General features: G+C 41.0%; 1 protein-coding gene, 1 long non-coding RNA gene and 1 other non-coding gene across 3 annotated transcripts in view; 2 read left to right on the top strand and 1 right to left on the bottom strand.

Moving 5' to 3' along the window:
- Positions 1 to 20752, bottom strand: part of IQCE (IQ motif containing E) — a 152384-nt gene extending 131632 nt beyond the window's left edge. Inside the window, exons 1-3 of the mRNA XM_085887038.1 lie at positions 20035 to 20752; positions 9881 to 10033; positions 1372 to 1559 (exon numbers count right to left, since the gene is read on the bottom strand). Coding sequence (XP_085743164.1) covers positions 1372 to 1559; positions 9881 to 9914 — 222 coding nt within the window. The 5' untranslated portion in view covers positions 9915 to 10033; positions 20035 to 20752. The remainder of the gene's footprint in view (positions 1 to 1371; positions 1560 to 9880; positions 10034 to 20034) is intronic.
- TRNAT-CGU (transfer RNA threonine (anticodon CGU)) lies at positions 20452 to 20523 on the top strand. The gene has a single exon. It is a non-coding gene; the product is annotated as a tRNA-Thr (tRNA).
- A 43-nt stretch (positions 20753 to 20795) lies between the features above and the next one.
- LOC147024594 (uncharacterized) lies at positions 20796 to 22587 on the top strand. The gene is made up of 2 exons (XR_015059090.1): positions 20796 to 21097; positions 21895 to 22587. It is a non-coding gene; the product is annotated as an uncharacterized LOC147024594 (long non-coding RNA).
- The last annotated feature ends 1197 nt before the right edge of the window (positions 22588 to 23784 follow it).

The following is a 23784-nucleotide window of genomic DNA, read 5'->3' as shown; positions in this document are numbered from 1 at the left end:
GGGGGTATGGTGGTGGGGGGCGGGGGGGTGGTGGAGTGGCCACTGTGTGACCTGAATCTCTGCCGGAGGTTTGCATTCTAATCGAGTGGAGTGGCCATTCTAGTTTACACCATGTTTTGTTGCCTGTTGATATAAATATCACAATACACCTCTTGTATGTATATTCATTTTCATTTGTTTCAGATTGTTCATCACCATGTGTGTTGAGATTACAACAAAAAATGGTCCCCATGAAATCACTAAAACGACCCTATTGCTATCGGGTGAAATGTAATCATTGCAAAAAATAAATGGACTCAGACTACCAAGAAACACATGCCAAAAAGGCACACAATGGCTTGAAGTGTACATTCGGGCAATGCAGCCATCATTCTGGCAAATCCCAACGACTTGCTGAACAGCTGTTCATGTTGTCGGATTATATCTCCGGAAGGTCACAATATTTTTGCGGAAACCGTCCATGACTCTGGGACTTCGTAAGCAGGTATGTTCTCACCGGCCGATTCAGTTTCCCTACCATCTGGCATGAGTGGCAGGATCCACCCCCCTAAAAAAAATTGGCTCATGTGCCCATGCTTACGATGATCTACTTTTTAGTGGAGACAGAGGATGCCATGAACAAACTTGACTTCTACCGCACCAAAGATAATTTTAGCCAAGTTTGGTCACAATCCCATCAGCGGTTTCAGGGAAGAAGTTGCAAGATTTGCAAGACACTTGCAAGTTGCAAGACACTAAGTGTTTACGGACAAATGGACTGACGACGCGCCATCCCATAAGATCACCTGAAGCCGCTGTCACACCTTGACGATTTAGCCAGCGTATGCCGACGTATGAAAAATTTGTCTAAAACGCTGGCACATGTCGAATACGTTATGGGTAAGTTTTGTATACGTTAAGAGCATGCTGAAGCATGCTGAAGCATGCTGGCATACGTCGTAGTACGCCGAGCTCGTCGACAAATTTTAGCATGCTCAAAATTTTTGACGTATGCCAGCGTATGACTCACATGTTCCGCATACGCTGGCCTTAAGTTGTAGGCACGTTACGCGATCGTTGACACACGTTACTTGTAAGTTACTTATAAGTCGAAACACGTCGAGGTTTCGCTTGAACTTTGTACACGATGAGCTAAAAACAATGCGTGAATCCAAAATAATATCTTTGAAACATATTTTATTTCTCATATTTACAGATTGGAAAACTTAACTTTAAAGAATACTCACATCTTTGTGTTCAGCATGTGCATTTAAAACCCTGTTTGCATATATTAAACTGCTGCTTCTACATCCTTCCTGCCTTTCCCAAACAGCCTAATGGGGTTTTTACTTACAAGTACGAATCTCCACTTGTCCTGGAGAAGCACAATACCTGAGCTTGTTGTTGAAGTAGCTGCTTCAGATAATGATCCTGACGTACTGCATCCTCCTCGAGGTGCCGGCAGCGAGCTTGTGTTTCATTCAGTTGAGTCTCACGCCTGCGCAGATCTCGCTTCAACTGCCAAACCTGAGCCATCAAGGCTTCAGGATCCACAGAGGATGCCACAGTGTGAGCACGGCCTGCAAGGCACACTACATTGTGAAGAAAACGTTTATAAGAGAAAGAATTGTTAATGGATGATTTCAGGACATTAGCGTTTATTGCATAACATAATGAGTTCGGATACACTTCCATACATGGCCAAGAATATAGCACATGATGACTGTAGAACCTAAAATGAACCTATCATCTAAATACATCTTTTATTGTGAAGCATATCGATTCAGCATAAATTGCAAGGAGCTGAGTGTAACACAGATCAGCTAGAGCAGGAGATTCCTGATCTTTTTCTGTGATGTGTAGTAACTCGTTCCAAGTCTAGGAAGCGCTCTGAAGAGAGAAGAGTGAAAAAGAGACTTGGACTGAGAACCTGTGTTGTCTACTTTGGAGATTACTGTTTGGGGCCAGGTCATTGATGACTTTGATGCTAATGGACCTAGCAGTAGTTATATTCTTGGACCAGAAGACAAATCTGGTCGCCAATCAGAAAAGTTTGGTCTCACAAGAAAGAGACTTATAAAAGAGAAAATGAAGGATGCTGAGCTAAGAGTGCTTGCTAATGGATTCCTCATGTTACCAAAGGATGTTACCAAAGTCTCAGTTTAGTACAGTAGTTTAAGAAAGACGAGGTCTTAATGAGGAAGTGGAGACCACTTGATGTACCAGCGGATGATGAATGGAAGGTACATTATCAAATTGTGGTTCCGCAACTGCAACAGAATGAGATCTTAAGCTTGGCTCATGAGGCACTGTTGGCAAGTCACCGAGGGGTAAACAAACCATGTGACAAAATTTTGACACATTTCTTTTGGCTGGGTTTGCAACGTGATGTTGCAGAGTTTTGTAAATCCTGCCACTCATACCAGATGGTCGTGAAACTGAATTGAAACATTCCTTTGGCGCCATTCCGCCTTTCGATTGACCCTGAAAACTCATTCCACCTTTTGATGAACCCTTCAGTCGGGTTATCATTGATTGTGTAGGTAGGTCCCTTACAAAAGACGAAGTCAGGTTATCAATACATGTTGACTATTATTTGTGCTTCCACGAGGTTACCAGAGACGATGCCGCTCAGAAAAATTGCTTCTTTACTCTTACTCTTTACTCTTGTTGGCCAACCTAAAGTTATACAATCTGATCAGGGATAAAATTTCACATCAAAACGTTTTCAACAGGTTTTGCACCAGCTGGGGGTGAAACAGGTCAAGTGAAATGCTTACCATCCTGGGTCACAAGGTGCTTTGGAAAGGTTTCATCAGACTTTGAAAAACATGATTTGAACTTACTCCTATAAGTGTGACAAGGATTGGGATGAAGGTGTGCACTTATTGTTCTTTGCTACCAGGGAGTCAGTTCAGGAGTCATTGGGATTCAGTCCCTTTGAACGAGTGTTTGGACACACTGTGTGAGAACCATTTAAGTTTTTGAAGGAACAGTGGCTCAATGAGAAGTCACAGTTAAATTTGCTGAATTATGTGTCTGATTTTAGATATAGGTTGGCACAAGCATGTGAGATAGCAAGAGAGAACTTGAAGGGATCCCAAGACAAAATGAAAGCTGGGCATAATAGATATTCCAAGGACAGGGAATTCAGTTCTGGTAATAAGGTTTTGGTGTTGCTTCCAATTGCAGGTCAGCCATTATGGGCGAGGTATTTTAAACCTTACCTCATTGAAAGAAAAGTCAGTGAGACCAGTTATATCATCCAAACTCCTGATCGAAGCAAGCAGAGATGGCTGTGTCACATAAAAATGATAAAAGAATATCATGACAGAAACCAAAGGTGGAAGCAATTGATAGCTTGACAGCACCCAAAGGTAAAGCTGAGCTCATAGGATTCGTGGATGTGGCTGGAAGGTATCGGAGATTTTGTAAATATTTATCTGACATTGTTGTCAAATGTCAAGCAGCATTCAACAACATTAAAGCCATACTTATTAGTTCTCCAGTTCTTGCATCGGGTTGTAGATCAGATCTGTGAAGTTTCAGATTTTTTTTGGATAAGGATTTTGAACCAACCAATTATGGCTGGAATGCCACTTCAATGATGACATCATCATTATCACCATATGTACCACATGGGGAGTTGATGACATATGCCAAGTTTGAATTTTTTCAAAGAGCAGTTTTGGAGAACAAAAATGTCCAAATTTTTCCTTTAATCCAATATAGCTGCCATAACATGTGACTTATGATGTAAGAGTTATCAATAAAATATTCTCCAAGGGGAGTCACTCATATGTTTAAAGTTTTGCATCAATCAGACAAGCAGTTGCAGAGAAAAACATTTTTAAAGCGAAAATATATAGACGCGGACACACACACATGTAGACACAGACACACATCTCGTTTTTTTCATTCTCTGTTTCAAACAATTATATCTCTCACACACACACACACACACACACACACACACACACACACACACACACACACACACACACACACACACACACACACACACACACACACCGAGCTAAAAACAATGTGTGAATCCAAAACAATATCTTTGAAACATATTTTATTTCTCATATTTACAGAGTGGAAAACTTAACTTAAAAGAATACTCACATCTTTGTATTCAGCATGTGTATTTAAAACACTCTTTGCATATATTAAACTGCTGCTTCTACATCCTTCCTGCCTTTCCCAAACAGCTTAATGGGGTTTTTACTTACAAGTACTCATCTCCACTTGTCCTGGAGAAGCACAATACCTGAGCTTGTTGTCAAGCTCAGGTATTGTGTCTCGTGCATTTCAATAGTCTCGCGTCCCCTTTGGGTGAGACTTAAAAGCCAACAGATTCTTTAGTTTGGATAATGCATAGATAAGTGTCAGCAAGTCGTTTTATTCTCTCCTCATCAAGCTGAAGACAAAGTTTCTAAAATGTAGCAGCCTTATTGTTTATAGATTGTTGGTCTCAGGGAGACAAAATCAGGAAAGCTTATATAAAGATTGTTTTCCCATCGCAGGACCCTTTTAACATTTTTAATAATCAACACAAATAATCATGTGAAAACCTCATGTCCATAAAAAGTCCATGTATGTGTTGTGTCTGTATTCATATTTATGCATCATACATTGTGGCGGTTGTATTCGTATGAATGGAAATGCACTTTAGGAAATGAAAGCCAATAATAGAAAACCCTTTCTGAACAAAACATCTGAGCAATTTTGTTTAACTACACAAATAAAATCACTCATCGCATCAAGGAAAGATTACCCTCAAACAATAACCAATGCACTCACAGGTGTCAGTGTGTAGCTGGAAAACATGGCATGAGCATGCAAAAGCATGGCACTCTCATTTTGGTTTTCCTTGACAAAGCCAAGTAATGTTGTAGTTTGTTGCTCATGTATGGCCGGACAAGCACAAAAATGTGCCCAAAATACTTGCCAATGTAAATCACATAAGACAACACCAATCACTCTACACAATGGGATGAACGAGGGTTTTTACTCCGAAGGTGTTTGAAATTTCACCTGGACTTTCGTTGATAACCGAACTTTATGTATATCGATATTAATAAATGTGTGAACGTGTGTGTGCGTGTGTGCGTGTGTGTGTGTCAGTGCGTCTCCTCCACGCCAAAACCATGAAACATATCTGCCTGAAACTTTTCATGCACACGAAGGGAACTCCAAGTGAGTGCGTGAATGAAAACTGGGTGTTTGGGTTAGTTTAAACACCCTTTTGAAGGTTATTAATGGCTTACTTCCATGATAGGCTTGTCCCTGGCCAGCCCAAGTTAACCTCTCAGGGGTCTTAGCTACCATATTGATTCGGCCTTTTCAAACATAGAAACAAGATCTACTCTCATGGACTAATGAAAGAATATGACAGATGAATCGGATCTCGAAGACTAAATAAGTGTCAAAATCTGGAGTGAAATCTGACAATTTTAACAAATTAGCGTTTTTTACAACGAGATGTATTTATGTAAGCAAAGCATTGAGCTTAATTTTCTCCTCCTGTTCAGGTGATAAGGAATGGACAGAAAGTGGAACTTCAGAGAGCACAACAAAGATAATTAACCAGCAGGATTGAAGCTGCTTTTGCAAGCCATGGTGATATAGTCCACGGGAGGGGTGGGGGGTGGTTCGGCAATTGCGAACACAGTTTGTTTGTTTTCACCTTTTTGTGCGGTCTGCATTCTTTGTAAAATATCAAAGTAAATATATTAATGGAGGTACGCACGCTCGCTCTAAACTGTCTAGCCTGGGTTTGAATCCCAACCCAGCCATAAACTGTCATCCCAGTGTTTCACAGAAAGGGTGATTCATTAATGTGTGCGCAATCTCTCAGATGGATGTTAAACTGGACATTATATCTGTCATGACCCCCCCTTCCCTCCCCACCACTCCCCCTCCTCACTCTCCCCTCCCCTCTGTCTCTCCTCTCCTCTTCCTCACTCTCCCCTACTTCTCACCCCTCTCCCTCTCCAATCCCTTTCTCTCTCCCACCCCTCACTTCTCTCCCCCCCCCCCGCCTTCCCTCCTCTCTCGTGTGCTAACACAATGCCTGTGTTTTCTTTTCCCAGGAGTGATCCAGAAATATGTATTGTGAAGATTGTACGTTGAGATTGTTGTGATTTGTTGTATTAAAAAAAAAATTAATAAACAAAAGTTAAAAGAAGGAAAAGAGGTCCAAGCACATTCTACAATGCCCAAGATTGGTAATTCATACAAAACCATAAGGTCAACAATCACCAATTTTTCATTCAGGAACTATTTAAATACATATTTCATTGGATTTCCCCAGGGCAATGCAGGGTACTTCATCTCGAGTAAAATATTACGAGTGGGACCGTTGGTCCGATGGACCAGATTTTCATTGGTTTTCACAGCCTTGTTGCATACCCACCTGCTGTACTGCTTGAGCATTAACTTTTAACTTGAGCATTAATTAATTAACCATTTTGGTGAAAATCCGAATCCAGATCTGGATAGAAGACTTATTTAATTTTTAAACTGAAAAACGATATAGTACTGTATAACATGATATTTACCCTCGTCGAAGGAGAGGGTATTGTATTTGGGTCTGTCTGTCTGTCTGTTTGTTTGTTTCTTTGACGCACATTTAGTGTTTTTCTCCGCAACCACTTGTTGGATTGAGACAAAATTTCCACTATAAGAGCAACTACTTATGCAGAATGTTTTATTGATAATTATGACGTCATAGGTCACGTGGTGTGGTAGCCATGTTGGAAAAACAGAAAAACTTTAGACCTCTGTATCTCTGAAACCGAACCAAGGGAAAAATTGATACTTGGCACACGGCAAGTACTCCTCATGGGGAATAAGTGTGATTTCTTATGTTGTCATAGGTGCCTTCATTATTACATCATAATTGCATATGTAGAACACTACATCTGATCAGTATGAACATTTTTGGAGGGTCATCTCGGGATAAAATGGTCCACAGAAAAAAACCATTGATGATGTCATTGGTCATGTGATTTGGCAGCCACATTGTTTTTTTCTTAAACCTTCAAAAATCGTCTTCTCTGAAGTGGCTGAACAGATCAAGGTGAAACTTTATAAATATGACTGCCTATCTATGAGGAACAAAAGGTTCACACATATGACATCATAGATCACATGGTTCGGCAGCCACGTTGGATTTACCCTAAAACCTATTTTAAAAATCTTATTCTCCAGAACAGCTGGACAGATTGAGGGGAAATTTCACACAAATGTTCCCCAACCTTTGGGTGTACAAGTTTGTTCAGGAACAATTCATTGGCCACATGGTTTGGCAGCTATATTGGATTGAAGAATTATATTTAATATTTCAGCGACCCTTCAGTTTAGTGTTGAAGAAAAATATAAAAAATATGTTTTTTCTGTAACCGCTTAACCAATCAATGTGAAACTTCAGAAATATGTTGTTGTCCTGATGGGAAAAAAAATTGTTTTAAATTTCAACTTGATAGGCCACATGGTCTGGCAGCCAGAATTATTTAATTTATTTGATCTGGGTTCTTTTATTTTCTTCTTTTTTAAAAATTATTTTCATTAGGTTCACTTGGCTGTGCCTGGATGTGTTTAACGGTATAGGAGTAGCAGCTGAAATGCGAATCCTATCCAGGTTCCTGCTGATGACTTCATCTTTGCTTTTTGCTTGTTCAGGTTCCTTCTGATGACTCGAATGCAGGAGCGTACCTATTTGGTCCTCCATTTGATTTGAATTGAATTTATTTTAATCCCATTCTCCATTAAATTGAAAAGTAAACAATTTACCCCCGTGTGGGAGTGACGGTCATCTCTATAATACCACAAGTTCTCAATGTTCAGTTCAGGTAACCGCGAAATAGTCCAAACTAACCGTTTAGATTGAAATAGTTCACAGAGATACACGAGGATAATACTACTAATGACATAATTAATAAATATGTATTGTTCATTTCGTACCTGGATTAACACACCAGAATCACCAGTAAGTGCAATACGTGGTTTTCCGGTCCGTCCACTCTCTGGGGACATTTCACTTCTGGTTGTTGAAAAGTCCATTGGGACCATACTCTGTACAGAGCGTTGGTGCTGCCGAAGCAGTCTCCTTGGCTATTGGGCACAATCCTGGACAGGTCGCCACTCTGACGCAGGATACTTGAATGACTCGGTCATCCCAGCAAGCTGGTACTCATTTTGCCGACCTCGGAAGGATGGCAGGCTGAGTCAACTCCCCGGTGAATTAATTCAGCGGGCAACGAGGCTTGAACTCAGGACCCTCGGATCCCAAGCCGCCACCCTAACCACTGAGCCAACACCAGGCTGTTGTTGAAAAAAAACGAAAAAAATAGGCTTAGCTCTCGGAGATTATGATGATCCTGTAGATTATTCTTCACTGATTATAATGCAACTTTCAGAATGAAAATTGGTCGAGTATTTATAGAGATATTGAGGTTTGAAAAATCGGTAGAGCAAGCAAATTCATTAATTATTAATTCCACAGAAGTTTCGTGACACTGCACAAAGTAACATGTCAGGTATGAAAAAACATTTTGTATGCCAGATTCATTAATTATTAATTCATTAATTATGGAATGTACTCACCGATATATTAATCAGAAAGCCCGAAGCATGTAGCATAATTTATCACTTATCCCCTCATCCGGGATCCATGGCCTCGCCCCACAGCCTGCAGCCCTATGTCCGCCAGTGATTATGTTAGATATCGGCACGATCGAGAGGAGCCTGCGAATTATCCCTGCTGATGCACTGAATTGATGCAATCGTTCGGCCAGAATATTCGTTGTCAAGATGTTGCGTGATTAAATCACCAATACAGTCACTCGAATTTATACCGCCGACATACTTCTTAACAATCACCTTCGCCCCAGAAACCACAGTCAATCTGAACCACGCTGGCCACTGCTCAGACACCATGACCAGACTACTGCGCAGTTCTACTACACAGTTTGGTTAAAGATGACTCGGCATTTTGGCGCGCGCACGAAATTATATTTTGAAAATAAATGCCGACGTTTACATTTCAGGTTTTGAAACTTTTGCACCTTTGGCGGAAAATGTATAAATATAAAAGGCTAAAAATGTGTTTTATATTTATATTTCATTTCTCCTTCCTTCCTTCTTTGCGAATCGCATCGGCGTTTTTGGCCATCTTCCAGATCATGTGACGATCAAACGGGAAGGAAATTCAAAAATCTGTCCAGTAGGATACAAGATAATATTTTTTACTATCATAATCAATAAACAGTTGCCGAATATCTTGTAGAATGGCAGACGAGATAGGTTTTGAAAATGGCGATTTTTATAACTTACGTGTCCTCGTCCCTGACCTTGAACCCGGACAAAAGTTATATCGTTGTGCAACACTCATCGACCTCTACCCACATACTAAGTTTCATCAAGATCGGAAAGAAAAATTGTTGACGGACGTACGGACGGACATATGTACGTACGGACGTATGGACATTTGGTCCGGCTTTATTTGGTCATCTCGGTAGAGATGACCTAAAAACATAATGGGTCAGGTTCACGTGTCCAATCAATGCGGGACGTCTTGGTACCTGGTCACCACTGCTAGAAGTTATAAAGTGGCAGTTCTAATTATGCTTTATTAATTAAGTAACAAGTCCTGGCAAGGGTCTGCTCTTTTTCTTGTTATAATTTTAATATTCCACTGACAAAGACTGTAAGTTTGTATTTGACTCCTTCCCACCCCCTTCTCATCCCCACTACACCCTATCCAATCTCCAGTAGAAATAGATTGACTTGGATAAAAACTAGGAGGAATATGCCAACCAATGACACCCAGAACAAAATGTCTATACAAAACATATCTGGCAGATGTTGTCATCTAAATGTGGGGTCTTACCAGAACCACCACTGTTGAGCATATTCCTGGACATCTCTCATCCAAGGATCTCTTGCAAGAACTTGATTTCACTTGTCGTACGAGCTGTCGCAGTCAAGGAATTTCTCAGGCTGACAGTCTGGTCGTTAATCTTCTTGAAGGTGTGACTCGGCACTAAGGCAGAGAAAATTTCTGTTAGTCCATCTCACAGAATCTAGAAATAATATAAGATGGTTGGCCAATTAACTTTGAAGGGTAAAACATTGGAGCTGAGCAACCAATCACAGTATCTCGAGAGTCGAGATTATGGAGTGTGTGAACTGTCATAAAGCACATCACACTGAGTATTGTTTACAATCATTTTTTTTTTTTGAAGTAAATAGTGAATCTGATACAGGTGCTTTCTTCATGGAAATTACAACAGTCAATTTCAATTGCAAAAACTGATGTTGCCACTATCACTTCACAAACTTTCAGTAACCTATCATTCTTATGTGATTACTCAAAACAAAAAGTACAGAATAACCTGGATTGAATCTCACATCGGCAATGGAAATCATTAAAGAAACACACAAAGTGTATGTAATCCTTCACATGTGCTGAAAACAAGCATGTGTATGTAATCCTTCACATGTACTGAAAACAAGCATGTGTATGTAATCCTTCACATGTGTTGAAAACAAGCATGTGTATGTAATCCTTCACATGTGCTGAAAACAAGCATGTGTATGTAATCCTTCACATGTACTGAAAACAAGCATGTGTATGTAATCCTTCACATGTGCTGAAAACAAGCATGTGTATGTAATCCTTCACATGTGCTGAAAACAAGCATGTGTATGTAATCCTTCACATGTACTGAAAACAAGCATGTGTATGTAATCCTTCACATGTACTGAAAACAAGCATGTGTATGTAATCCTTCACATGTACTGAAAACAAGCATGTGTATGTAATCCTTCACATGTACTGAAAACAAGCATGTGTATGTAATCCTTCACATGTGCTGAAAACAAGCATGTGTATGTAATCCTTCACATGTGCTGAAAACAAGCATGTGTATGTAATCCTTCACATGTACTGAAAACAAGCATGTGTATGTAATCCTTAACATGTGCTGAAAACAAACATGTGTATGTAATCCTTCACATGTGCTGAAAACAAGCATGTGTATGTAATCCTTCACATGTGCTGAAAACAAGCATGTGTATGTAATCCCTGACATGTACTGAAAACAAGTATGTGTATGTAATCCTTCACATGTGCTGAAAAGAAGCATGTGAATGTAATCCTTCACATGTACTGAAAACAAGCATGTGTATGTAATCCTTCACATGTACTGAAAACAAGCATGTGTATGTAATCCTTCACATGTACTGAAAACAAGCATGTGTATGTAATCCTTAACATGTGCTGAAAACAAACATGTGTATGTAATCCTTCACATGTGCTGAAAACAAGCATGTGTATGTAATCCTTCACATGTGCTGAAAACAAGCATGTGTATGTAATCCTTCACATGTGCTGAAAACAAGCATGTGTATGTAATCCCTGACATGTACTGAAAACAAGTATGTGTATGTAATCCTTCACATGTGCTGAAAAGAAGCATGTGAATGTAATCCTTCACATGTACTGAAAACAAGCATGTGTATGTAATCCTTCACATGTACTGAAAACAAGCATGTGTATGTAATCCTTCACATGTACTGAAAACATGCATGTGTATGTAATCCTTCACATTAATGAAAACAAACATGTGTATGTAATCCCTTACATGTGCTGAAAACAAGCATGTGTATGTAATCCTTCACATGTACTGAAAACAAGCATGTGTATTTAATCCTTCACATGCACTGAAAACAAACATGTGTATGTAATCCTTCACATGCGCTGAAAACAAACATGTGTATGTAATCCTTCACATGTGCTGAAAACAAACATGTCTATGTAATCCTTCACATGTGCTGAAAACAAACATGTGTGTGTAATCCTTCACATGTACTGAAAACAAGCATGTGTGTGTAATCCTTCACATGTGCTGAAAACAAACATGTGTATGTAATCCTTCACATATTATATATTATACACACTACTCCATGGGCCTTCGACCCTGTAAAAAAAAAAAAAAAAATTTTTTTGATTCTGATGTACCATACTCTGTTGCAGAACATTGGTGCTGCTGAAGTCGATTCTGGGCAAGGGTTATATTTGGTGGCTTGCCATTGCCTTCCCAGCAGAAGTCAGGGCAGTCATTTGGAATTTGTTCCATGGTGCCGGCGAAAGCTCATCTACTCTTCGCGAAGGATCCAGTGTCCATCCGGATTTTGAATCCAGGATTTTGAATGTCCTTCCGAGGAACGGCACACACATTGATGAATCACGCCACCTGTGAAACCCCAGTATGGCAGTTTATAGCTGGGTTGAAATTCAAATCCAGGCTATACAGTTGATAGGCAAGTGTGCATACCTCTAGGACATCCTGATCGTCCTATTTTTGCACACCTAGCTGTAATAAAATAAGCATTTAATCAAGACACTTTACCTTGAAAATATTTTCAAGTGTTTATGGGTTTGTACATTTGTACATTACACTTTTATGGCTGAACCATATCACCTAAAGGTCCCAACCTTTGGGTGTCGATAGTTCAGAAGGTTTTAATGTTTTAAGCTACCACCTGTTGGCCTTGACATCTGTTTTGAGGCCACCAAAGGCCGCTATAAGTGGATACTGGGATGTGGGCTCAGGCAGTGCTGCTGTCGGCCTGCGGGCAAAAGGTAACCACCATGAGGCCAATAACGCCATAGCTTTTCAATGTCCAACACATCCCGAAACAACCGGCAGAAAAAGCTCACCCAGCCGGGCAGTGCAGGGTACTCCCTCCCTGTACAGTGCCAGGTAGCCCCTCTAATGTGTAATATTTGGTATTGGACTGATGACAAAATTACAGCATGCTTATTTCAATTTGGCGAACATCCTGATTGAAAGCTGAATCTTGTCAAATGTACACACCTGCAAAAATTGTTTGAGTATCAGTATTACCCAATTGATGCTTAAGCAATACATCCAACTGATTAGGTGACGGCCATTGTAAATGCTCTGGCACTTATGAATGCGTCCGCATTCAAAGCAGATTGCTGCTGTCATTATTCGGATTGTCAAACTATTATGGACGTTTTTTGGCAAATTTGTCCAAATTGTTGCAATCATTAAATGGGCTCTCTCAAAAATGGAGTTGGTTCCCAGAGTGTGATGCAGCATTCCAAGCTTGCAAGAGAAAACCTTGGAACAGCAAGTGTTTAGCTCATTATGATGCAGCAAAACAATTAGGGTTGGCTTGTAATGCATCCCCATGGAGGAATAGGGAGGGGTATTGATTTCTCCTGGTGTTGCCCTCCGCTGAGGAACAACCAATAGCATTTGCATCAAGGACCAATTTTACGCTGAAAATAATAATGCTCAGATGGAAAAGGAAGCTTTGAGTTCTTATTACTTTTGGAGTTAGGAAATTGCACATCGACTTGTGTAGATGCAATTCACTTTGTTAACAGATCATGGCAATCTGCTAGCTATTTTGGGACCAAAATCTGATGTACCAACAAAGGAAGCAACTCCACAGATGCAATTTTGGCCCTTGATTCTATTTACTCATAATTGTGATACTGAGTATAGTGGTATATGATGACAATCTCAGGACAATGCAAATGTGGATACATTGGCACCACAGCCCTGTATGCAATCCGAGGAAGAGGACAACAAGGAAGCGGTATTCCGAGTTTTGCACATCAAAGAGTTGCATGTTGCTTATCGGGATGTTGCAGAATAAAAAGACGAGATCCAGTCCTTGTGAGTGTCTTAGATTTCACCCTAAAGTGGATGGCCCAATATTTACCTCCTTCACCAAAAGTGGATGGGGGTTATGTATTCACCTGTTTGGCTGTTTGTCTGTTCCTGTTTGTGAACAGGATATCTCAAAAAGTTATGGATGGATTTGGACGAAACTCCTTGGAAAGGTTGGGTGTGTGACAAGGACGAATTGATTCGATTTTAGTGAAGATCTGGATCTGCAAGTGAGAATTATTTATTTATTTAGTGATTCTTCACCATTGAGAGATAGAGCCAAAAAACGATATCTCACATGATATTTCAAAACGTTGTGGAAGGGTTATGACAAAACTTGGTGGATGAGTTGGGTAGTTGACAAGAACAAGTCAATTCGATTTTGGTTAAAGGCCCAGTCACATCTTGACGTTTTAGCCAGGAATGGCAACGTATAAAAATCCACGTAAAACGTTGGCGTACGCTGAAGTTTTGAGGTTTTTTTTTAAGTTTTGGTGGTATTCATAACGTGTTGGTCGTATGCATAACGTATTAGTAACGGGCACAGAACGTTTCGTTGTGTTAAAGATAACTTATACCAACGAATGCTTAGCCTGTTGTCGGCGTTCACAACCTATGCCCAACGATAGTTTAACTTAGTCATAGCGCGCTACACGTATCGCCGACAAACTCGTGGCGTTCTATGTTAAAAACCTGCCGCACGCTGATTAAAATCATAACCGCCTGAAAATTGGAAGTGTCAACATCGCAGTCACACCTTGACGATTTAGCCAGCGTATGCCGACCTATGAAAATGTGTCTAAAACGCTGGGACACGTCGAATACGGTATGGGTAAGTTGTGTATACGTTAGGAGCACGCTGAAAAACAATGAAGTACGCTGGCATATTACGTGGTACGTCTTGTACGTCGTGAAATTTCAAGCATGCTGAAAATTTTACGACGTACTCGACGTATGGCTCACAAGTTCTGCATACGCTGGCATAAGTTCTCGGCACGCTCCGCAATCGTTTACACACGGTCGGCCACACGTTACTTGTAAGTTACTCATAAGTCGAAACACGTCGAGGTAATGTTTAGCATACCCGAAACTTAATTTTTAACCTACGAGTAACGTGCTTTGAACCTATTAGTAGCGTGCTTTGGACCTATGAGTAGCGTGCTTTGAACCTATGTGTAACGTATCTCAAACGCACGTTGGCGTATGTAGACAAATTTGATTGACATCTTCCGGACGACCACAGAACTTACTGAACGTGTTTCTAACTTACAGCTACCGTATAATGGCGTATTGGCAGCGTTTAGGGGAATTGGTATATACAAATGGGCTTCACAAGAGGAACCCGTCAGTGTTCCAGACTCCATGTTGAGTAGATGTCAATGGCAGTAGCAGTAGTAGTAGTAGTAGTAGTAGTAGTAGTAGTAGTAGTAGTAGTTGAAGTTCGAGAGAATTTAGTGATGTCGATGTTATTAGTAGTAGTAGTAGTAGTATTAGTAGTAGCAGTAGTAGTAGCAGTAGTAGTAGCAGTATTAGTTCGAGAGAATTTAGTGATGTCGATGTTAGTAGTAGTAGTAGTAGTAGTAGTAGTTCGAGAGAATTTAGTGTTGTCGATGTTATTAGTAGTAGTTTGAGAGAATTTAGTGGTGTCAATGTTAGTAGTAGTAGTAGTAGTAGTATCAGTAGTAGTAGTAGTTCGAGAGAATTTAGTGATGTCAATGTTATTAGAAGTAGTCGTAGTAGTTCGAGAGAATTTAGTGATGTCGATGTTATTCGTAGTAGTAGTAGTAGTAGTAGTAGTAGTAGTAGTAGTTCGAGAGAATTTAGTGATATCGATGTTAGTAGTAGTAGTAGTAGTAGTAGTATTAGTAGCAGTAGTAGTAGCAGTATTAGTTCGAGAGAATTTAGTGATGTCGATGTTAGTAGTAGTAGTAGTAGTAGTAGTAGTAGTAGTAGTAGTAGTTCAAGAGAATTTAGTGTTGTCGATGTTATTAGTAGTAGTTTGAGAGAATTTAGTGGTGTCAATGTTAGTAGTAGTAGTAGTAGTAGTATCAGTAGTAGTAGTAGTTCGAGAGAATTTAGTGATGTCGATGTTATTAGAAGTAGTCGTAGTAGTTCGAGAGAATTTACTGATGTCGATGTTTGTAGTAGTAGTAGTAGTAGTAGTAGTAGTAGTAGTAGTAGTAGTACTTTCAAGTAACGTGTTGCAAAGTGTGAACAACGTTCGTGTAGCGTGCTTACAAAACGTTAATCGTAGGTTAGAAATAAGTTTCGGGTACGCTAAACATTACCTCGACGTGTTTCGACTTATGAGTAACTTACAAGTAACATGTTTCAACGTGTGTCAACGATCGCATAACATGCCTACAACTTATGGCCAGCATCACGGAACGTGTGAGTCATATGTCGACCTATGAAAATGTGTCTAAAACGCTGGGACACGTCGAATACGGTATGGGTAAGTTGTGTATACGTTAGGAGCATGATGAAAAACAATGAAGTACGCTGGCATATTACGTGGCATATGATATGTCGTAAAATTTCAAGCATGAAAAAATTCGAGGAAAACCCAAAAGTTCAACGTTTAAAGCTAGCGTACTACCACTTATGGCAGTGTTTTTCAGCGTGGTCTTAACATATACAAAACGTACCCATAACGTATTCGACGTGTACCAGCGTTTTATACAAATTTTCCAAAAATCGGCATAAGCTAGCTAAAACGTCAAGGTGTGACTGGGCCTTAAGATTCGAATGCAGATCTGGCCTAGCAGTGGGATACAAAATGAAAACTGTTCAGCCTGGTGGAGGCATGTGTTCTACCGAGTGCTGTTCTAGTTGTTTTGTTGTTTTTTTTAATACGAAGTCTCAAGCTCGTAATGGAGTTATACAGTTCTTCTGGTTTTTTTTTTAAGGATTCAACTATTCGACTGGAAAGATTTACTGTCAATACATCAACGTGGTATCCTGTGAGGTACTAGATTGGTGAAACCCCAACAATTCTGGAAAGGGTTATATTCCAACATGCATCAGTCTCATCCTAGATTTTCACAGATGAAGGCTTTGGCTTGTGGATACCTGTGATGGCCTGGATATGATGAGGATGTTGAATGTTTTGGTAGTCAGTGTGCACATTATGTTGCTATTCGGAACCTTCCAACAACAGCACATTTACATCTTGAGGATTGGGCCACTATACCTTGGGAGTGCATCCATGTTGACGAAGCAGAAGTGGGCAAATTGGGTTTTTTGGTGGTGGATGTCTACTCTAAATGGATACGAGTGCTTCCTGCACAAAGAACAACTACCCATAACACTGAAGCTCATGAGAAGTATTTTTGCATCATATGGTCTACTCCTTCTTGGTTAGTGGGACGAGTTATCCTTACAAAAGTTCAGGATTTTCTTGAAACAAAATGGAGTCAAAATTTTTTTTAAACTGATGCTGTTTGTACTGTGCTACCCTGCTGATGGACCTCTGGTAGCTTGTACATGTTGCTGTGTTTGAGCCTGGGGAGTAACTGCTGATATATATCTATCTATCTGGGTATCTATCCCAATATCTTTGTTCTTTGTTCCTTTCATAAAAAATTTTTTAACAATTCTCTTTATTCATTCTAATTCTTTCTTTTTTCTTCTCTTTTCACTCTGGAGTTAGGCATGTTAACGTTTTTGTTCAACACAGTTTCAATCTTAAGGAAGAGGAGAGTAGTATTATTAACTAGGTAATAGTTAGACGTTACATTTGTGGGCCATCTTTTTGACCTGCTATATGTCCAGTTTGGGATAGTATTCTGTTCGGGATGTGTACAGGTGGGAGATAATAAAGATGGCTCCTGAATGAGGCCCCAGCTTTGTCTGTCTCTCAGTCCAAATGTTTCCAAGGTTATTACCCCCACACACATGAAGCGAAAAGCAGAGTTCAGCAATTGGTTCACTTTGTCTGTCTGTCTGTCAGTCAGTCTGCAGACGTGAGTCCATGATCAAGGAACTACCCAATTTCATTTAAATGCTATATTTTGAACACTGTAGAACATAAATCGGACCACGAGCCTGCAGTTTAGCAGTGTTTTGGCTCTGAATTTGACAACTTGTACGGAATCTCATGCCGAGCGTGCATTAGCACAGAGGAGTAAGGTAATTGTTTTTAGTCTGTCTGCCTGTCTGGCAGTTAAACAAAATTGAAAATCACTCCAAAGACGAACGTTACTGTTTTAGGAATGTCATAAAGGACACAAACAACAGGTCGAAGAACTAATGTCACATGCTAAAGAAGGTGGTGTATAAGACGCTGCATCAACGGTGGTAAACTTCTGAAAACAAGTTCATTTTTTCTACAGCTTTTAAAATCTTGATTTTATTTCAATTTAATTATATATTCGAACACTATAGAACACAAATCGCCTTGTTGGCACTTCCAAAACTCCAGTTTAGCAGGACTTGGACAAAATATGCCATTTTACGCGACCTCAACCAATCAAATTTGCCGCTCGTGTTCTCAGCGTTGGGGAACATCGAGATTCAGGTGAAATGGTGGCTCGTTGGAAATATAGATCATGCTCAGAAACGCAAAGCAAGAGTATAAAAGACTCGTCCCACGTCCTTTCTCTCAAGACAGTGTTCTATGAACGTGAGGTATGGTGTTCGATGAACTCTTGTTACAGCATGGAATTGATCCTGGTGATGCACAGGCAAGGCGATTCGTCAAAGTGTGTGCCAACCCTCGGATGGATGTCAGACTGGCGTCCTGTATTCTGGCATTAGTCGGTGGACGTTATTTAAAGATCCCACGGTGCCCTTGGCGAAAAGTAGGTGAGCTATCGCCGGCACCATGAACAAATTCCCAATCCCTGCTCGAACCTTCAGAGGGAAAAAAAAGACGAGAAAGAAGAAGAAGAAGAGACGAAGTAGAAGAAGAATAAGAAGAAGAAGAAGAAGAAGACGAAGAAGAAGAAGAAGAAGAAGAAGAAGAAGAAGAAGAAGAAGAAGAAGAAGAAGAAGAAGAAGAAGAAGATCAAGTAGAAGACGAAGAAGATGAAGAAGAAGAAGAAGAAGAAGAAGAAGAAGAAGATCAAGTAGAAGACGAAGAAGACGAAGAAGACGAAGAAGACGAAGAAGACGAAGAAGACGAAGAAGACGAAGAAGAAGAAGAAGAAGAAGAAGAAGAAGAAGAAGAAGAAGAAGAAGAAGAAGAAGATCAAGTAGAAGACGAAGAAGAAGAAGAAGAAGAAGAAGAAGAAGAAGAAGAAGAAGAAGAAGACGAAGATCAAGTAGAAGACGAAGAAGACGAAGAAGACGAAGATCAAGTAGAAGACGAAGAAGAAGAAGAAGAAGAAGAAGAAGAAGAAGAAGAAGAAGAAGAAGAAGAAGAAGCCGAAGAAGAAGACGAAGATCAAGTAGAAGACGAAGAAGAAGAAGAAGAAGAAGAAGAAGAAGAAGAAGAAGAAGAAGAAGAAGAAGAAGAAGAAGAGGAAGAAGAAGACGAAGATCAAGTAGAAGACGAAGAAGACGAAGAAGAAGAAGAAGAAGAAGAAGAAGACGAATAAGCCAAAGAAGAAGAAGAAGAAGACGAATTAGAAGAAGAAGACGAAGATCAAGTAGAAGAAGAAGAAGACGAAGACGAAGTAGAAGAAGAAGACGAATAAGCCTAAGAAGAAGAAGAAGAAGACGAATTAGAAGAAGACGAGATCAAGTAGAAGAAGAAGACTGGAAGAAGAAGAAGAAGAAGAAGAAGAAGAAGAAGAAGAAGAAGAAGAAGATAATAGGAAGAGGAAGAAGAAGACGATGGGGAAGATGAAGAGGAAGGTGAAGAAGACGAGAGGAAGAAGAAGAAGAAGAAGAAGAAGAAGAAGAAGACGATGAGGAAGATGAAGAGGAAGGAGATGAAGAAGAAGAAGACAAGGAAGAGAAAGAGGAAGAAGACATGGAAGCTATAATATGATGTGAAAGACACGGACTTGCTTATAGTCGATGCTTTAAATTTTGCACAAGCCTCTCTCAGCAGCATCCTCAGCTGAAAGAGGAAGATAAGTTGATTGAGTTGACATTAAATGTTTACGTATGGCTGCTATAAAACTGATCCTCTGCGAAAATGTTTTCAAAGCTTCCATTGACTCTTCGAGGGCACTCAAAGAGTCCCTTGAATCCAAGGCATCGCAATGGTTGCTCTGAATTTCTTCCCATCCACAGTGATTGATGGAATAAACTTCCCGAGGCAGGAAGTAGTTCCTGCACCCTCTGCGAGCACTTAGTTCAAGAAACATCTGAGAGCTCTTTTAAAAGGGGAACATCGAGCGAAACAAGCAGACAAGTAAGCAACGCTCGAAGTGGACAAACCTACCAGGTGTCGAGACGCGCAGAGTCCGTGATCACGATTCACGCGCTGTCATCGTCACCTCTCATCACACCTGCACAACACGGCGCTGCAAAAACCTCTGGTGAATGAACTCTTGCTGATTTTCAAAAAAAAAGGTTAAAATAAAACTTGAATTCTGTGGAAATAAAATTCTGTGGATGCTTGAAAGTGAAGAAATACAGGTGTTGCGTCCGTTGCTTAGTAACGAGATAATTTGATCAAATATCGCGAGATGATGAAGGCTCTGCCTCAAGATGCATCGGATTAAGCTTTTCTTCACTCTTCCTTCGTGCTTTACCTGTTTTTTTATTCACACAACGTCGAAATAGATGAAAAAATAATTCTAATCATCATTAGCTGCATTTATTTTAGGTTTAATATAAAAACCAAATGTATCATCCTGGCGCGGTGGCCAAGTGGTAAGGCGTCGGTCTCGTAAACCGAAGATCACGGGTTCGAGCCCCGTCCGTGCCTTTAATTAAATTTTGTTTTTAAAACGACATTCAAATTCTGTAACATGAGGTAAACCTCAAGTTCGGAACAGGTGTGTCGCCGTTGCAGGTGAACGTGATTGTGTTTCCGTGCAGACGACTCAAAAATCGGATTTTTCCTGCACGATGCTCATGTTTCCATAACCACGGTCGTGACACACGCGCTCCGTGCACTTTGGAAGTGTTCGCAGACGGAGCAACGGATGACGACGACGCCGTGAGTGTCCGTGCGCTCTCTCTCTCTCATGCCGGGCAATGACGCACCGAACGTTTCTGGGAACTGGTTCTCCGTCCGCCTTGCCCTGCCCTGCTCTCCCGCCTGTCTCGTGCTCAATGCAGTTCCTATTCGACACGTGACATTTTATACTCTAAAAAGTCTTCTCTCGTTTCTTTCACTTTCCTGAGGTAACTCGACCGCAAACTCTCCGATCTTCGGTGACGGTCCGTCATTTGTACTCGAACGGCGGTCTCCGTCGAGGACCCGTGTGGTGATGAACGCAGCGCAGGAGGCGAAACGGACGATGGATGAAAGTGAAACCAACAGGACGTTCATGGAGGTTTGTCTCACCGCCGTGGTAGCCGTGGGAAGCAAGGAGATGACGTTTCGTACGTGAACCCTTCGTCGAGGCAAAAGCCAAAAAGGACGAGTGATCCAACGATAATACTAATAACAACAAACGACAAAGTTTCGGAATCGCCAGGAGAAAAAAAAAAAAAAAAAAGGAAGCGAAGGAAGCATGTGTATGTAAGAACAAAGCGTTGCAATGATGGTGAACGTCACAATAAGCGGTTACAAAGTTCCGTGCAAATTCGTTACGAAGTTTCGATCGCACGTCAGGTTTGACCATCTCGCCCTCTTCTGGTCTATAACCGCCGCGCAGACCCACGGATGGTGATTCACAATGGGTGGACGCGTATCAAACGCTCGCAGCTTTTCGAGCAAAGTTTTCTCAGAATGTCGACGTCACAATCGAGGTGTCAATTGGTCTGTGTGCACACGATCCTTTTCCTTGTGCGACGCCGACACCTGCGGTCTCTCTTTCTCTCTCTCGTTACAAGCCTCAAACTGTCGAACCCAAAACTTTTCCAGGTGGGTTCGTGCCGTCCGACGAACTTTTGGAAACACCTGCCACGTGCCACGACGAAAGCCTTTCGCGGGTACGCTGGCCAATCAGAACCCGATTCGGCGATTTAAAAACTTCATTAATTCGGGTTATCTTGGCTTCTCCAGTAGGAATCTTCAGCCGAAATCGCAGCGGTTATTTATTTATTATTTGTTTGTGTGGGAATATTCAGGGCAGCACGTGTCCAATTTCCGTGACCCCTCCCCCCCCCACCTCCCTTCCCCCCGCAGGACGTGTGCGGGCAGGAAAGTTGATATAAACCCGATGTGACACTCAAACACAAAGTTCGAGACATTGGATACGTTTTCCACATCGATGGTGTCCATCGCTTCCCGGCTCCTGTGATGACGTGGCAGGATTGGTGAGGGGCTTTCTGGGGTGATTATGCGCTTTGGCCCGATCATAATGCCCCTCAAAGACCTTAATTATTCCTGTCCTTTTCAGCTTACTTTACACACAGACAACCATTGCACATGAATGAAATAAAGGTGTTTTGCCATTTTGGGGTGTCGTGCTCAGTGTAAGTGGGATGAGGGAGGACAGCCAGCTTAATGCTTAGTATTCCATTATGAATACGGTGGATCGTCGTGTGTTGGGTACTGGCATGAATTGGTGGACGTTAAACATCCCACGGTGTCGTTCTTGAAGAGGCGGCAAGCTATCGCCAGCACCATGAACAAATTACAAATACCTGTCGTAACTACTACTGGGAAGGTAATGGGCAAACCACCCACTGAAAAACTGTTTTGGCAGCACCGAGCAATGCTCTGCAACAGAATAATGTATATTTTTCTGCACCCTCCCTACAGAGAGAGTACCAGCGTATTCTCTGATTACTGATTAGAATCAGAATACAAGATAATTACTGTATTTTAATATTATCTTGTTGCCAAGTTTAAAAATTAAAGTTTTTTTCACACTTCTACTTGTTTTTGTGGGTTCTTTTTTGGACCTTTTTTTAATGTGGGCTTGAATGTAGAAATGTAGAAGGCCATTGTCCCCATCAAAGCCTGTGCTATTGTTACCAACCTATGGTTGCTTTTCTGTGCGCTATCCTTTTTAAATGTTGTGTCAAGAAAGAAGCAGAAAATACCATTGTTAAGTCTTTGGTTATGACTCAGCCAGAGTTTGAACTACTGATCCTTCCCCCCCCCCCCCAAAAAAAAAAAATTCTAGCAGACACCAACCATTAAACCACCAAGGCTGGTGCAATCAAACTCTATCTGATGCTTCAATAAAGGGTGACTGACAGTGGACTGAAAGCACAAACCTCTGGTCTGGTAAGGGTGCAAAGGCTCTCCAAGAAAACAAAAAACCCACTTCCTTGGAATGACTGAAATCCTGTGGATGACTCATTGATGAAACAGGCAACGGCTGAGGGTGGAGAGTGCACTGTATGACATGCTAGTTGGGAGAGGTGAGCCTGCCAGCATAGCTGAGAGACAGCCCTCTGACTTTTGAATCGTCCAGTCCGGGTTTTATCCCCAAAGCGACTGTCATTCAGGTGCTTCGCATCAATGAGGGTGCCATCCTTTGTAGAGAACATTGAGCAGGCTCTCTCATCTTTTTATTTATTTGTTTTGTATATAGAGTCAAGGCTCCTGGAAGAGTTAGTAGTCGTACACTGAACGGATCAAGATGTAACAGGACAAAAGGAACAACAGAGTGAAAACACCAACAGCAGAGTTGAAGGACCACAAACAAGGGGTGTGGGGAGGAATGGGGTGCAGGAGAGGATGCGTGGGGTGAACAAGATGGACATAGAAGGAAACTCTCAGGAGGGAAAACTGTAAAGTTGGAAGGAGGAGGGGACTGGGAGGAGGGTTAACAAGGGCAGAATAGATCATGGTTTTGGATTGGGGACTATCTGAGATTGTGGTAAACAGCTGTCTTGAAGATACGGAGGTTCGATTTAGATTGAAGGGAATGTGAAAGTTGGTTCCATAGGTGATAAAACAACAACTGAAATGAATGAGTGAGAGTGAACATTGATCCTGGATTTATAGTCTAGAATCTCTCGATGCCAAACAGCCATTTCAGGGCAAAGTGTGCTTTAGCATCATTATGAAGTTTTTGGTTGATTCATCATCTCTGAGCTATCCTGAATTATAATCATCCGG

This window comes from Eptatretus burgeri, chromosome 6, assembly GCF_056783735.1.
Source record: "Eptatretus burgeri isolate ZD-2024b chromosome 6, Ebu_testis_v1, whole genome shotgun sequence".
NCBI classification, from domain to species: Eukaryota; Metazoa; Chordata; class Myxini; order Myxiniformes; family Myxinidae; genus Eptatretus; species Eptatretus burgeri.
The sequence above is the reverse complement of the archived record's forward strand: the minus strand, read 5'-3'. Positions and strand labels throughout refer to the sequence as shown.